General features: G+C 33.0%; 3 protein-coding genes across 3 annotated transcripts in view; 2 read left to right on the forward strand and 1 right to left on the reverse strand.

Moving 5' to 3' along the window:
- The window catches only part of LOC148312498 (ubiquitin thioesterase otubain-like), a 5582-nt gene extending 3445 nt beyond the window's left edge, over positions 1 to 2137 (reverse strand). The window contains exons 1-3 of the mRNA XM_088277161.1: positions 1933 to 2137; positions 1561 to 1860; positions 589 to 804 (exon numbers count right to left, since the gene is read on the reverse strand). Coding sequence (XP_088133287.1) covers positions 589 to 804; positions 1561 to 1860; positions 1933 to 2031 — 615 coding nt within the window. The 5' untranslated portion in view covers positions 2032 to 2137. The remainder of the gene's footprint in view (positions 1 to 588; positions 805 to 1560; positions 1861 to 1932) is intronic.
- A 1756-nt stretch (positions 2138 to 3893) lies between these two features.
- On the forward strand, positions 3894 to 9722 carry Tnpo-SR (transportin 3). The gene is made up of 8 exons (XM_088277162.1): positions 3894 to 4141; positions 4352 to 5428; positions 5507 to 5673; positions 6039 to 6252; positions 7471 to 7626; positions 7812 to 8044; positions 8129 to 8866; positions 9427 to 9722. Exons 1-8 carry the CDS (start codon positions 4028 to 4030, stop codon positions 9485 to 9487), a joined length of 2760 nt encoding a protein of 919 aa, XP_088133288.1. The 5' UTR covers positions 3894 to 4027; the 3' UTR covers positions 9488 to 9722.
- Positions 9723 to 13564: 3842 nt separating this feature from the next.
- On the forward strand, positions 13565 to 15928 carry CCDC53 (Coiled-coil domain containing 53). Its single transcript, XM_088277163.1, has 3 exons — positions 13565 to 13677; positions 13911 to 14073; positions 15531 to 15928. The coding sequence occupies exons 2-3, from the start codon at positions 13912 to 13914 to the stop codon at positions 15789 to 15791; spliced, it is 423 nt and encodes a 140-aa protein (XP_088133289.1). The 5' UTR covers positions 13565 to 13677; position 13911; the 3' UTR covers positions 15792 to 15928.
- Positions 15929 to 16881: the final 953 nt, after the last annotated feature.

Genomic DNA, 16881 nt, shown 5'->3' on the forward strand with positions numbered 1-16881 from the left:
GAAAATCACAAAGTTAGTGCTTCAAATATAAATTTTAAAGTGAACTGCTACGGTCTCCTATTTATATGAAACAAAAATTATTATTATTTAAAAGAGAGAGAAAAAGGATAAAGGAATCAATCACAATGCGAATATTCTTAAAAGCTTGAAGTTAAATTTGATTAATTATTCATGATGGGCAAGTCTTTATAATTTGCTTTACTCATTTCTAATAATTCAAGATTATCTAAACGAAGACCATTTTTATTGACATGAAAAATTTCTATGCCCATTGATTTATCAAAATTATGGTCTTCAGATATTATAAATTAGGGTGATTGGTAAATTCATAAAAAAAATTATCACTGAATAATATTTAATAGTTAAACATATCAACAGCTGTATATACGAGTAAAAAAAATAAAAACTTGAATATAAAAATAAATAAAAGCTCTTTTGACTAAAAAGTTTATAAAATGATAGAAGTCACCTTTAACTTTAAAAAATTTATATCCGAAAATGAGAATTTAAACGTACGGCTTTTTACCAGTAAAAGCCAATAATATGGTAGACAGGAAATTAGGTAAGTATACCAAAATCAATTATTACCTGATGACAAAACTCCAACACAGTGCGATCACCCTCAATGAAATTTTGATAGAAATCCCGATCAGTTTGGAGTTGCCCCGAAGCGATCAATCTCAAGTAAACGACAAAATAGTCAGAATAGCTCTGTTCATTAAATATCTTGTGCAGCTCTCCTCGGGAAGTAGTCGCTTCTTCTTTGCCAATATCTGCTCCAACTGTTTTTAAAACTTCCATGAACTACGTAGAAGAGAAAACATCAAAGCTTAATTATTAGTAGTCATATCTATCCACTCTAATGCAATTGCTTCTAGTGAGTATGTTCACGTGTTCCGAGCATACAACGGTTCTCACTCCATCGACAGTGAATCTGTCTCAATTGGATCCAATAATGAACAAATAGGGAATGCAGTATGCTCGTGAACATTAGTGATTTAACGAGTTTTAGAAGAGTTAACATCAGTAGGTTAACCATGAACACTATATCTATGTATTAAAGTATACATAAATTTAAGTCAAGTTTTAAAACATTTTGACATCTCAACATACATGAAGAAGAATATGGAAGTCTGGGTATCTACAAGGCTTAGCTATTATGATATAAGCGTTGGGTTATGGTCCGGACTCTTAAGTCAGAGTTATTGCCATTTCTATTTGAGCCTTAGTATAGAAACCTTAGTGTAGATTACCAGCTTCAAGCAGTCAATGTCAACCACCCCAAACTACCGGATTTCAGCACTCTGCAGTGTCAGTAAAATCTCATTCGATGTTCAATGAGATGTTTACATTGAATCTGCATTTGCTCAATTGCAACAACTTGAAGCAGTTGACCGAGACTGTTTTAAGCTGCTAGTCTATTTCTGCGCTTAGATAGGTAAATTATAACATATGCTTGTACCAAATTTAAATCTTTCCCATTTTACCTGTGAAGAATAACCCGTAATAAGCACATATAGAAGATATTAAGATAAAACGCTAGTGAATTATCCTACTTACTGTATCATAAAAGTCTTCGACTGTAAATTGTGAGAAACCTAATGATACGAGTTCGTCCTTTGATTTATCAGCATAACTATAGAACTTGTCGTATTCATTTTTATCAGTCAGTAAATGTTCAAGGTATGCGTATGAGAAAGCCCGGAAAAAACAATTCCCATCTGGCCTAGTCCTTCTAATACATCTATACTTGGAAGACAAAAACTTTGCCTTTAAACAATAAATGGGGTCATCCGAATACTCCTCTTCCAATGTCGATAGTGACTCCTGTTCTCCAATTAATGGTATGTTATCTGAAATCTAACCAATTTATCAAATGAATAGATATCTTGCAAACATAATAAAAAATGTTAATAACAAATCGACTCTTACCTCTTGTTCAATTTGTCTTTGTTGTTTCATGATGAGTTCATCTTGATTAACAGTACCTTCTGTGTTTTTACGGCCACCGTCATCTTCGCTACTCGCCATTTTTGTAAATTTGTACCAAAAATCCGCAAGTTAAAATTGGTTTTAAAATATAATATGACCAGAAATATGACAAATGAAGCATTCCATAGAATTTTCAATTAGGAATAATGAATTGAACCTCATTTTATTGTGTTTTTGGGCTGCGTTCGATTACTTTTGCTAAACCAATGTCGCAGTGGCGTAAAAACTATCTAAATCAAATGTTGAAATTTCAACCTGCTACATAACTACTTCTGGATACTTTTTACGTTTTCCGAGTTTGGATCAGCTTTTCAGTCTGAACGGAGGGTTAAAACAGATTTAATTTTCTTGCCATTAACTATAATTCCTAGACTAGTCGCCGAATACACGTCCCGAGCGAGCAGTGCTATGATAAAAAAATCTAAAAGTTTTAATGAGAATTTTGTAAGACTTTTCCGCTGGTACAATTTGATAATTTACATAAATTTGCATACGGGCTATTTTCTGTTTTTTACTTGTGTTAGAAAACATTCCCCAAATAAAGTTTTCTGGCTCTTTTAATAATTGGGACAAGTAAAGTCCACAACTACAAATCATTGCCAGAAAAAAATTACAATTTAATAAATCTCATCAGAATTTTACTGTTATAATGTTTGTGTTTTTATATATTTAAAATATTTGTAAGATTCATATCAGTTATTTGTTTTACTACGCTCGAGCATTTTTTTACGTATTTTATTTGTCATTTACCTTCACTTAAGTAAATAAAAATGAATTTCTATCATTCTACAGTTTTTATTGAACTTATCACAAAAACAATAATCCATTTGCTGTCTCGGGTCGGATTGATGACACTGGTGGGCTGGATTTGGCTCGCAGGCCATAGTTAAGAGACCCCTGATCTTTAGTAATGATATGGCCGTAATTGATCAGCAAGCAAATCAAAATCATATGCAGTGGAACCTCTTATAACGAGTTTAATTTGTTCTAGCATCTTACTCGTTAAGCGAAACATCTTTTCCCATAGAATTCAATGTAAAATACGGTAATGCGTTCCAGGCCGAAAGAAAATTGAATTTTTAACATTTTTTTAACGTTTATTTAAATAAAATTACTTTTAATTGTTCAAGAGTGAAAAAATTCGGAATATATTATAGATTTGAAAAAAAAAACTTGAATATGATATGAATTTTTACTAATAAAATCCCTTTTAACTAGAAAACTGTTAAAAAAAAACATTTGTTTTTGCCGACGCTGGTGCGAAGTTTGGTGAAAATGTGTCACAGCTTATCATTGAATAAATTTGTAGCACGAATAGCCACCTCCTTATTAGGGTGATGCTTCTTAATGTACGATGCGACATTTTCCTATGCTTTCAGAATTTCTTTTATTGTGCTAGAAGATTGTTGCTCTGCTACTTCTTCCTCCTCCATTAACAAACTCTTCTCCATAATTTCTTGCTGTGAAACACGATGCAACTCCATACGCTCTTCAGCGGTCAGCTCTTGGCTGTAATTTTTCACAACAAGCTCTTCAATATCGTTTTTATCTACCTGGAATCCCATGATATTGTCTAATAACACAATCTCATTGACTCCACAGTTACAATTTCAAAATAACATATGACAACGTGAATGTGGTGAAAAAGGGACTTTCTCTTCTTCTGTTACTCGTTATGTGAAACATCGCTCGTTAAGGGAGCAACTTTTTTTTAAAAATTTGCTCTTTATGAGAGGTTCCACTGTATGTACATATTTAAAAATATATATACAAACGAACAAACAAAACGGAACACCAAATAATATTTGAACGCACTGTAAGTAAATAGTATATATATATATATATATATATATATATATATATAATCTTTATGTTAGTGTATTGTCTATGTCAATTTATTTATCTATGGAAAACTGTTGTGACAGGCGGTTGCATGCTGAATAAATATCTATCAATTTATTTTGTATTTTCGATGTGTTCGTTCTGGCTGAATATTTTATATCGAACCACAGTTAGTTTTATTTAAATATCCAACATGGATCGTCCACCGATTGAAGATGTGTTCCAAGCGATACATACCCTATATAATGATCCTAATCCTCAAGAAAAAGAAAAAGCATCGGTTTGGTTGGGAAAACTTCAAAAATCGGTAAGTTGATTGAAACTGAAACTTAAATTAACTTTGCCAGTGTTTATCAATACTACGACAATAATAAAACTGCCGTTATTGAATTATAATGAATCATGTTTTATTCCTTTATTTTTAGCCTTAAATTCTTTTGTCAAAATCACATTTGATAAGGCAGTAAATTGTTTTTCAATAAAATTGTCAAGTACAATCGTTCCTTTATATTTTCAGCTACATTCATGGCAAATATCCGATGAATTATTACAACAAAAGAGGAGTGTAGAATCGTGTTATTTTGGTGCACAAACTATGAGGTCCAAAATCCAACATTCTTTCCACGAATTACCTGCAGAGGCGCATATATCGCTAAGGGATTCGCTATTGGTACATATCAGTCAGATAACCCCCGCTACTAACGCAGTCATTGTGACCCAACTGTGTCTCGCGTTGGCAGACCTCGCTCTGCAGATGACTCTATGGAGCAGTCCTATTTCAGACCTCGTGGACAGATTCTCCAGCATTAATGTCTGGGCTTTACTAGAAATCCTGACCGTTATTCCCGAGGAAGTCATGTCACGTTCCCTAAGACTGGGTGCTAACAGAAGAAATGAAATAAAGCAATACTTGACGACAAATTCCAGCATTGTTTGTGAATTTTTAAGGATAACATTAGATAAGGCACTCGAAAATTCGCATGTGACTGTTAAAATTATTAAATGTTTAACTTCTTGGCTCTCGATAAATGCGATAGCTACTCAAGAAATAGTAAACAGTTCTGTTCTCTCCCACACTTTTCATGTTTTACAAGAACGGACCACATCCCTCGGACTCCACGAAGCGGCTTCCGATTGCATATGTGTGTTATTGAAACATTTGGAGGAAAAAACTGAAAATGACATAGAAATCTTAACTTTCAACAGTGTTGTTTCTTTGGAACCCTCCTACCACCTAGCTGTAGCTCATGAAGATCAAGAGAAAGCAATCAATTATAGTAGAATATTCACAGAATTGGGCGAGTCCTTTTTAGAAAAAATTGTCAACTTTTCTCCGACAAAAAAGGAAACTCAGCATTTTGCCATTAAATCATTAGACTTAGTTCTCGTGTGCGTCGGTCACCACGACTATGAGGTCGCGGAGATCTCCTTCAACCTGTGGTACCGGCTATCCGAAGAGTTATACAATAAAGAAAATGAAGAACTCACAAATATGTTCAAACCTTACGCTGAGCGCCTTATCGGCGCACTCTGTCGCCACTGCCAAATGGAACCTGATCACCAAGGCTTATTGGACAAAGATGATGAATTCTATGTAAGTGTGTTTTGTGCTGAAAATACTTATTTTCTTTAATTTCCGAATACTCATTTTTTCTACTATGTTTACTTGCAGGATTTTAGACAAAAAGTTTTAGATTTGACCAAAGATATGGTATTCACCATTGGATCCAGTCACTGTTTCAAACAGATGTATTTTTCTTTACAAGGACCTAATGTGAGTTGGGAACAAACGGAATCTGTTTTGTTTTTCATGCAAGCAATTGCTAAAAATATATTACCGTAAGTAAAAATATATTATTGCTAGTGTTTTTCCCCATGTTCAACTTTTTTTTCACAAAAATGTTAGTATACAACCGAGATTTTAGTCTGCCGGTTCCAAGACTTTTCTTTTTGTCAAAATAAAACATCACTACCATAGCACTATTAACTATTTTATAGACTACGTATGTTACTAATGAGTAATTGAGTATGATAAAACAACAACGGTAAAGCTTTTACCACTTTTACCAATGTTGGTAATGAAAATAAATGTGGAAAAATCTATGTTTAAAATGCAGTTCTACCAAGAAATGCCAGTACAAAACTTAAATATAACTATCTTGAGAGTGGAAAGAGTAATGATGCTTACGCTATTTTTCTTGCAGTGAAGAATACGAAGTTGTTCCCAAAGTAGTTGAAGCCATACTAAGCATGCCGGACAGTGCGCACATCGCAGTGAGATACACCTCCATCCTGTTGCTGGGGGAGTTGTGCGAGTGGATCGACAAGCACCCGGAGTGCCTCCAGGCCACGCTGGAGTGCATTCTCCGGGCCCTGCAGCATGTCTCCTTGGCCTCAGCAGCAGCTCACGCACTTCAGGTACATGCTCCCGACCCCAACACACGTGACACACATTACAAAGTAGCGTACATCAACTTATATGGATGGCTCAGAATCTAAAATATCAAACCTGAAGGGACTTGTATTAGCTTACACAAGCTTTTATGAATAATAATATATTCAAACCCTTATCCGCACCCCAATGATGCATAGGGCACTGCATCATATAAACGCAGTGTTATCTTGATCATTAACATGAAGGAAAGGTGATCAGCCCTCCGCTTCAGATACCAGTCATGGGTAATATTGAATAAATATTAGAGTGAAAAAATCACTTATATTTATTTGACCCTCCCTGGGAATTGAACCCGGGACCTCCATTACGGTAGCCGAGCATGCTGACCATTCCACTACGGAGGCGGACATAATAATATAACAATAGATAATACATACAGTACTTTCTTAAGGGCGCTTTAATTAAACTGTAAAATATAAATCTTTGATTATATCTAAAGAAGAAAACATGTTGATAGTTTTGTGAAAAAATGCATTTTTAGTTTAGTCTTAAAAATCATCTCACCTCACAGTTTCTTATCCGGTTGAAGAGCATTCCATGCCATCAGGCCCACAACAGGAAAAGCGGGCTCTCCAAATTTTGTGCATTGATCGGAAGCTGAGATCACTTTACCCTTGGACGTTGAAGCTGATCTTAGCGTGAGACATTTATCAGCTAATCAGTCTTAATACAATAAAGAGTTGCACAGCTTTAAAATAAAAATATAAAACATAAAACATAAAACATAAAAACCAAGTAAAAGCCATAAAATTTTAACTAATGTAATGATTAGATTTTATCGACTGCTCTTGTTGCTTTCTCAATGGTTTTTTTTTTTATAATTAAAATGTAACTTTGTTTTAAAATTACTATAGAATAACTATAAAATAACTATAATTTATAGTGATTTTAAAACAAAGTTACATTTGAATTATAAAATGGAAAATCACAAAGTTAGTGCTTCAAATATACATTAAATTAGATTTTTTTTTAAACTTCACCATTCATCTTTACATGGAAAATGTGTTTTTATTTATTATTTATTTTAACTTTTGTACAATATGTGTGTACATTGGCGGGCTTATTGCTATAAAGCAATATCTTCCAACCAACCAAAAAAAACAGACTAGTGTGAACGATCTAGGCTTGTACCTTAACGAGCTTTTACTGCAATACTTACTTATATATTAATTATATTTCAGGGAATCTGCAGCGCTTGTAGAGATCACATGGGTGTTCATTTATCAGGACTTCTTCAAATAATACGTAGTATGGATTCATTATGCCTATCTTCTGAAGCTTCTATAGACGTGCTCAGAGGTGTCGCCGCTATCATTGGGCGACTGCCACATGATCAAGTATGTAATTGCCATTCAATATTCAATTTCTAGAATGCACACATATTAAAGTTACGATGAAATGAAAAATAATAGCAATTTTATGTGATTTTAAATTTTTCTAAAATAAAGAACCCACGTCTCGTGGCCGACCGATGATTTACCTGTAATTGAATGTATTAAAATAAATATCTTTTTTTTTTAAGGTCACTGTCGCGATGCATGAGGCGTGTGCTGTACAATTGACGGCATTAGCAACGCTAAGCGCTCACAATGTTGCGATCAGTAAAGAAACAACATCAGACCCGACACTTTGGCTAGACAGACTATCTGCTCTTTTCCGGTACTGTAAACTGATGAGTCTTACTGGCAGTGAAATTCATCCCTACTTATCCGTATTTACCGAGGCTTGGCCAGTACTATCGGCAGCAATGGACAGGTACCTAATATCATTATTGCTGCAGTAGTTAATTTTATTGTTACGCATAAGAAATTCCCTATAAACTCGTTATTTTGCTTCCAGGTACTGCGAAGATTTGCGCATCATGGAAAGGCTCTGCAGATGTCTTCGATTTGCCATCAGATCGCTTGGAAGACAAGCGTCCATTCTCTTGGAACCTTTATCTAAACAAATGGTTCTAACTTATAACATCCACAGGCATAGCTGTTTCCTATATTTAGCTAGCATTTTAGTCGACGAATTTGCTGGTGAACCAATATCCAACATGGTGCTGACAGAAATGTTACAGACTCTAATTGGACCATCTTTTGAACTTCTCATGCGTCCTTCTGGACTCAATCAAAACCCGGATACAGTTGATGACTTGTTTCGTTTGTGTTTACGTTTTTTGCAAAAACTTCCATTAAACTTTTTAAACAGTTCCGCAATCGAGCCTGTCATAAAGTGTGGGCTACAAGCGTGTTCCCTAGATCATAGAGATGCAAATTCTTCTGTAATGAAGTTTTTCTGCGATTTAGTACACATTGGGCAACCGAAAGGCTCCCGCCAAGACTGTATCACGCCCGTCATGCACCTGTTAACATCGCACGGAGAGGATTTAGTGGCCAACTTGATCCACGCCAGTGTATTCTGTATACATTCTTACATGCTGTCTGATGTTGCCGAAGTTTTATTGGAAATGTTGCTGCTGAATCGTCCGCAAACTGTTTTATGGATTGAAAATGCTCTAAAAAATCTGCCACAGAGTGGAGCTGCCGCAACTCCTGAACAACTGCAACACTTCCACTCTACTGTTAGTAGGTAAGGAAACACCACCCTAATTTATTTGTTTCGTTTCTCTACCTACTTCTTGTCTCATCTCAGGGGATAAAGGCTTGTTCAAATATGAATATGCAACCTGTAGTGGCCTGACCATTATTGTTATTTTCCTATTCCTACCTGCTACTTATCCTTCGCTTACTTTCTCATATAGCAGCAGTGCCCTTCATTCTGAGCTCTTGGATTTCTGTCATTTGTATCCTTTCAAATTTATTCTACTCCTAGACCTAAGAATCTGAAGCACAGAACTGACCACAGCGCCTTCGTTAGCGGTCAGGCTTACACAGCATTCTGATGCAATACTCTATACACCATTTGTGTGTGGATATTGCTCAGAAGAAATCTACCTACTGCAGTTTAACGCATTTAGCTAGCTAACATGTAGTGTTCTATTCCGGGTTATATATTTCCTTAGAAATACTCCAGCAATATTATTAATGCTGTGCTCACTGTTTGATTAAATAAACAATGGGAACTTTCCTATTTTGAGATATTTATAAAAATTATATCGTTACATAAAACTGACTTTCATATGTTTTCAGATCCCAATCAGGAAAAGAGATAACACAAGCATTAAGAGACTTTGCAAGACTATATCATTAATTATATAGAAACTCGACTATTAAGCATACCTGTTGTATGAGATTCCATTTTCATATGTCTAAAGAATATTGTACATTTTCTACTCATTACATATTTAAGTTCACGAAACATTACATTTAAGAAGATTTTAAAATAAAACTGGTAGATCTTATCCATGAGAATATACATACAGATATTATGTAGTATGGAACAAATAAATAGCATGGTGTAATTTATGTTACATATATATCTACATATTACATTTACTTTTGCTGCCCCATAAATAAAAACATGTATGTTTATGTATGAATCAAATCATTACATAGTTTATAATATGAAATATTATATTGGTGCCATAGAGAGCAAATATACTACTTATTTCATTCATTGTTTCGGCATTCACTTTGTGGTAAGATATGATCAAATTGTAAATGAAAATACTTGTTTTTTTTAACTAATGACTAGGTTTCTAAAGCTACAGTTGCTTTCATCGACAGGTGTATACTAATACTGTTAATAGTCGTTAGTTTAACCTACTACTTTTTATTATCCTATTTCAAGTTTGTCAATTTTATAGAAGCACACACAACAGCAACAAAAACTCTGGGGTTATCATTATTAAATATACATACTACTCATTTAATAATTACGCAAAATATATGCTTCTAAAAATCTATTTAAAAAAATTATAGAAATAGTGTTTTTTGTCAATATTTTTTTTCAAATGGTAAACATTTTTCTGGAAAAAAGTAAGTGACTAAGTATGGTCTTTTTTTTACATTTTCGCAAGGATTGAATATCTTTGTTGTTTGATATTCTTGAGCATTACAGTGTGCTACATATTACTCTTTGTCATTGTATGTACTTATACTTTTTAGGTGGAAGAAAGTGAAATTTTGCCATTTTAATCATTGAAATTGGTAAAAAGTGTGCAATTACTGATTTATTTAAATTAGTATGTTTGCCCTTTAAGGCATCGATATCTAATATTTATTTCCAAATAATTGTCACCAAAACTGATACAAGTTATATACACTGGACTTTTTTTGCATGGTGGATGCATTACCCGCATAACATATTATAAAATAATAATAAAATAAAGAATGGTAATGGATACGTTTCCTTGTATAAAAAAAAAAAAAATCAGAATATCAAAAATAAATAACATATTTTTATTGTATTTAAAAAAAAAAAAACAATACTTTTAGAAAGTCATAACAAGTATTCTCTTCTCTTCTCCTTCTTGCTCCACATTACTGAGGGTTATGACCCTTGTGGAAGCAATGACTCTTCTCCAGTTATCCCTTGACTGCGCTACACTTAGCGCTTCATAAGAAATATTATTCACTATCAAATAATACAAACCCATTTATGCACATTTGGCACATCACTTTCATTACTTGCGAAATCCAGAGCCTGTGTCATGTTTTTATCCAAATGTTCGCGTTTGCTGAATTTCAGCAAAAGTTCTATTAACGATAGCTGTAACTGTTTTTTGTAAGTTCTTTGTATGACTTTTGGTAAAAAGCCATGCAAAGCCGTTAAATCGTATTGAAATTGTAGAGCTAGTTCTACATTGTGATCATTTTTTAAAAAATCAATTCTTTTTTTAGTAGCCAGTTACGGGCCTTTAAGAATTGAATGTACTGTTATTGGACCTTTTATTGGCATTACATATTATTTGGCGGCAAGTCTACCCATTAGTAAGTATGTTCAAGGGATGTAGCGCTGTCAAATATCAAGTCGTTGAAATATCAAAACATTTTTTTAATCCCTGTAAAAAAAGTCCCAGTGTATGTTATTGAAGTATGTTTATATATTCTTGATCAATCGGATTTATTTTTACTAAGTCTTTTTTTTTTCATTTTTAGACAGATTGTCATTTGGATTGTTTAATATTGTAATAATGTTATTATTATTGTTTTCATATTATGTGTAAACTGATAATGTTTTATAAATGGATGTATAATTTTTGTGAGTAATAAAATAAGAACCTACTAAGTGTTCTATAAAAATGTGTATTTCACAACAATAAAATTTATAAAAATATTTTTGTTCCTAATAAAATACATATCGTCCTATTAGAGCAGCAGTCTGGAAACCGAGGTAAATTACCCCAAATGGGGCAAAAATGATTTTTTGGGGTATATTTAATCATTTTATGGGGTATATATAATATGGAAATTTTTCTAGTTTGGTATTTCATAAACGTGTTTGTATTTTTACAAATTTAAACAATTCAGAAATTGATTAAAGGCTGAAGACTATTCAAATTTCTCTTTCACCAAAAAGTCCCAATTTTTAATTAATTGTATCAAACATGAAGCAAAATTATTTCTCCAAAAATTGAAAAGGAATCCTGAAAACCTAAATTTTCGTTTATTTGTCTATGACGTACTTACTATTTTCATGTAACTTAATTTTTTATTTTTCGTGTAAATTAATTCGATGAATAAGTTTTATTTCAAATATACATTAATTGTCTTCTATTCAAAATGGAGGGAGGAGATAATAATATTTTGGTAATATTTTGGGGTAGTGGTTAAAAAAAGTTCCCCGACCGATGTATTAGAGTATCATATAATATGTTGGCAGCTGGTGTTGATATTTGGAACATGGAATGTAAATAACATTACAACAATAAAGTATTTCGAGTAAGTGAGTCAACAAAAATTAGTTCATATTTTACATTCATTTTTATTTAGTCTTTAAAAATGTGAAAATTCATATGACGCATACAAAATTCAATTCAATATATATATATATATATATATATTTTATGTCCATGGAAGCCAAGCTAGCGGTTCACAACGGCGTGCTAGTACCGACACTAATGTATGGAAGCGAAACATGGAACTGGCAAAGGAAGGATGAAAGCAGAGTGAACGCTGTTGAAATGTGCTCCCTCAGACGAATGTGTGGAAAATCATTGTATGACAGAATTAAAAACGAAGATATAAGAAAGGAATGTAAGGCTGAACGAGGAATAATTGAAAAGATTAGGAAGGGTTCTTTGCGGTGGTATGGACATGTGGAGCGAATGGATAACGAGAGAATGACTAAGAAAATATACGTGGCGAATGTGAGAGGGAAAAAAGAACGAGGACGACCGAAAAAGACTACACGATCAAATCAATTAGAACCTAATATTTGGCGGTGTCAAAAGTCTGCGTAATCGGAGGGCATGTATGACTAGATGTATGGATGTGAAGGAGGTGAGGAGTGTATGTCAGGACAGAAGAGTGTGGTGTTCCATCCTCTCTACCTCCCCCAGCGGTAAAATGGCGTGATGGTAGTAGTAGTATATATATATATATATATATATATATATATATATATATATATATATATATATATATATATATATATATGTATATATATTCAGTGCAGCAGTCGTAATCTTCGCAGAGGGAATACTCTTACACCATTTTTGTGTGATGTCATATATTTTATATTTATATTTTAAATATTAAAATCAAATAACCATTTTTAATGTCTACTAAGCTGTATATTTTTTTTAACATAAAAATTTGTCGTCATAATTGTTTTGCCTTGTGAGGGCATTATCAAACTAATTTATATTTAGCTAGAGGGTATATGGAATGTATCCATCTGCGCACATCCTCAACTACCTGCCTAGCCTGTTTTACTTTACCACTACCAGTTAGATTAAAAGTTCAGTTTGTTATTTTACAATCATAAATAAAATAAAAAAATAAACACGAATAACGATGATACCCCTCAGCAATGTTTTAGTGTTTAAATGTGTACAAGAGTGTTTTTTTATAATCTTACAAAAATTTATATGCTGAGCATGCTGCAGGATCAAAAAAATCCAGAGCGTGTATGAAAGTAAGTGAATTAAAGCATAAAATCGGAATTCTGCCCTGTCTTTCAGGATGTGATATTCATTTGAGCCCAGTGGTATAACAGATTTTTTTTCGTTATATACAAATAAATAATATCGATTCGGAGGGGTTGAGAACTTTGGGATTTATAAATGATCACCTGACAACTGATCTTGATTAAGTAAATGAACGCATCCAAGCATTTTGACAGTATCATGAACTTAAATTTATCTATGGTCGAAGTGACAGTAAATAAGTAAATAAATTGTCAAAATTGGTATGCGGAGTCTGAATGCAATTTATTTTCTTTAATTTAAATATAACGTTTATTATTAAGTATATCGTTTATTCATATTAATTCAGGTACTTAATTGTCTTTATATGTGCTGGTTCAAATGCTTATTTTTGTGAATTACCTAAAAAATAGCAGTGATAGATATTAGAAAACGCTGTACATTTTCTTGTAAAAATCAGCACACTTCTGTAAAATAATATTTTAAAATTTCAGGGCATCTGAAAATAAATAAATCTATTGAAAACAATTATTTTTGTAACGCATAAGTTATTAAAAAAATCATTTTTCTTTATCGTTTTAGGATGGCCTTACATCAAAAACGGATGCTCGCATTTATTAATCATTTCGTTTTAAAAACAGTTCAGTTTTTGAACAATTTTGCCAATGAATGTGAAACCAAATTAATAAATTATGAAATAAAGCTGCAGAAAATTGATGCTTCCCTAAAAATATTAGAAAGCAAAGTAAGTTAGAGCACACTTCTTTTAAAACGTTCTATAGTGAGCACAAAATATTCAGTTCAATGCCCACCATTTATCGCTCTGAATGTAGAGAAATATGATAGAATATCCTGTGAGACCTACCAAAGCTGCCGCTGAGAGCTACTGATAGCTCGCGAGCGACCATTTGTTGATCACTTCTCTAGGCTCTATAATCTAGACCCCTATGGGCAGAACTGCCCTTCGGTGGGCGCTGGAGAGGTCTAAGGAGTACTAGAGGGTCAGGAGGCAGAAGGGAGGGGTGGGAAGTTGACTACATATTTTTATTGCCCCCCCCCCTTTTTGAGAGGCTATTCTGGCAATTTCCTTCCCCCATTATAGATTAATTTTTACCTGGCACAGAGTGATGCTATCTTAGTGCCAAGTAAAATAGGAGGTACACAGTTCTTTTTTGAGATGGTTCAACAGTATTTTTATTTTCTTTGAAAGAACAGTTACGAAAGGATATTGACTGTTTTCCTGGTGCTCACTATAAGTTACTATGTTTCCTTATTAATTACTTTATGTATTAATTTTAAATCAAACACAGATTTTTTGAGTCTACTAAGTTGTATTTTATTAACAAAAAACACATAAAAAAAATTATTGTGACAATTGTTTCGCCTTGTTAGGGCATTATCAAACGAATGTGAAGATCAATATTCGTTTGATAATGCCCTAACAAGGCGAAACAATTGTCACAATAAAAATTTTTATGTGTTTTTTGTTAATAAAATACAACTTAGTAGACTCAAAAAATCTGTGTTTGATTTAAAATTAATACATAAATTAAAATGGAGTTCTACAAATTAAACGCCAAGTCAATAAATAATTTATTAATTACTCTTCACACCTTTTCCTAATATATTTCAAATATATCGACGGCCCCTACGTAAAGTACTCTATCTGCAAATCTGTTACTTTACAGGAGAGAGCTTAGATGTTTTCAACATTTTTTTTATTATTAATTAACGGTTTTATCTGAAATTCTTAACTAGAATTATACATTCAAAAACACGATAAAATAATATATTAATTAAAAAAATTATGCTTTGTCAAAATTAGGTAGTTATCGTTTTAGGAGTTCATTTCATTTCGAAAATTCGATGTAGATAGCGTCTTATTCGCCTGAAAACTAGGCGTAATAATATTTTATACATTTTTTTTTGTTTATTTATATTTGGAGAAAACGGTCAGTTGATAACGTACACCAAATATCTCAAAATTTACAAAAACGTAGTTAGAGCACATAACGTAGGGCACGTGTCTGTATTTGTTTTCCATTATTGCTAAAAGTATAGGTCCTTGTAACCTACTCTTAAAGGCACACCAAAATGAAATTCAATGACTTTAGTGATATCACCCCAGCAATAGAATTAATCTTTCCTTGCTCCTCCCCCATCTCCAATAAACACCCCTTGCTAATAGTAAACTATTTACAGCTGTCTTCTATACCAGATATGAAAGAGATAGTAAAAGATGTAGAAATATTAGAAGAAAAAGAAGTGATGAGCACTCACGAAGACAATATCAAACCACCTGAAGCTGAATTACCAGTAACAAGCGAAGAAACTATACAACCATCTAGAGATCCGATATACGAGAGATTTTTCAAAATGGTCCAAGTGGGTGTACCCGCACAAGCTGTTAAGTTGAAAATGATTCAAGAAGGTTTGGATCCTAATGTATTGGATTCGAGTTGATATATCTGATTAGTTATACTGACACCCTTATGAAGATCATAACTGTATATGTGACTACTTTGAGTTAAATGCAATAGATTTTAAGAAAAAGTATTTTTTAAATAAAATATTGAAAAAACCAAATGGAATAATCATGTAAAAAGACACTAGTTAGTTATCTCCCCGAAAAAAATTGCATCTCAATATGTATAATTTTTCACAAGCTCCAACTATTATCTAGGATCTGAGGGGCGAAGACTGACCGGAGCATTTCGTCGTAACGTAACACATTACGATCGCTCTTCATCCATAGTTTCGGATGCTCGCCGCAGCGATGTTACGTTATGTTACAACGAAATGCTCCGGTCAGTTTCCACCTTAAGATAAACAGTATTCCAAGGTGTTTTTGACAAGCTCACCCCTTGGACCTTAAAGGAGAGTTGTCATTACCATAATAATTATACACAAATCTTTAATTTTTGTTTTTAATATTATTGGACCTTAACCTTTTAACCGCGTTAACTTTGTTCCTAAGAGACGCCCGTGCGCGGCGGTATTTCGCCATTTTTATATGATTACTTTTATCATGTAAGTAGTTAAGAAACGATTTATTTTCCTAAACAAAAACGTTCAATGGGATTCATTGTGCCTTTTTGGTACCCTATAATACACTTGTCACATTATCCTTTAAATATATCGTAATATAAACAAATAAGATCGCAACATAAATAAATCAAAGCACGCATCATGTGTCACTCTTAGCCACTGGCGATGCACGTAGCGTCGAAAGTGAGACAGATATAGGGCATGATTATGGCGCGGACTAATTACAGAAATCTAACTTTATAAATATTTATAATTTGTAAGTAAAGAGCCTAAGGTGAAAGAAATGTGTGGAAGAATACTAAATTGTGATGCCCTTTAATTGAACAAGTCACTTATTTTCATATGATTTATCTTATCACAAATTCTTATACACTGTGTATTTGTTATAATTTTACCCGATTAAAAATATTTTTTTAAAAACATTTTAAATTTTATTTTTCACTTTAACTGCCATGGCAGTTTTCCGAATTCCGGTCTAAAAAGCCTATTTCTCAAACAATAAAAA

The sequence above is a fragment of the Brachycentrus maculatus genome, unplaced genomic scaffold (genome assembly GCF_059751285.1).
Source record: "Brachycentrus maculatus isolate JH-2025_06_01 unplaced genomic scaffold, ASM5975128v1 h1tg000039l, whole genome shotgun sequence".
NCBI lineage: Eukaryota > Metazoa > Arthropoda > Insecta > Trichoptera > Brachycentridae > Brachycentrus > Brachycentrus maculatus.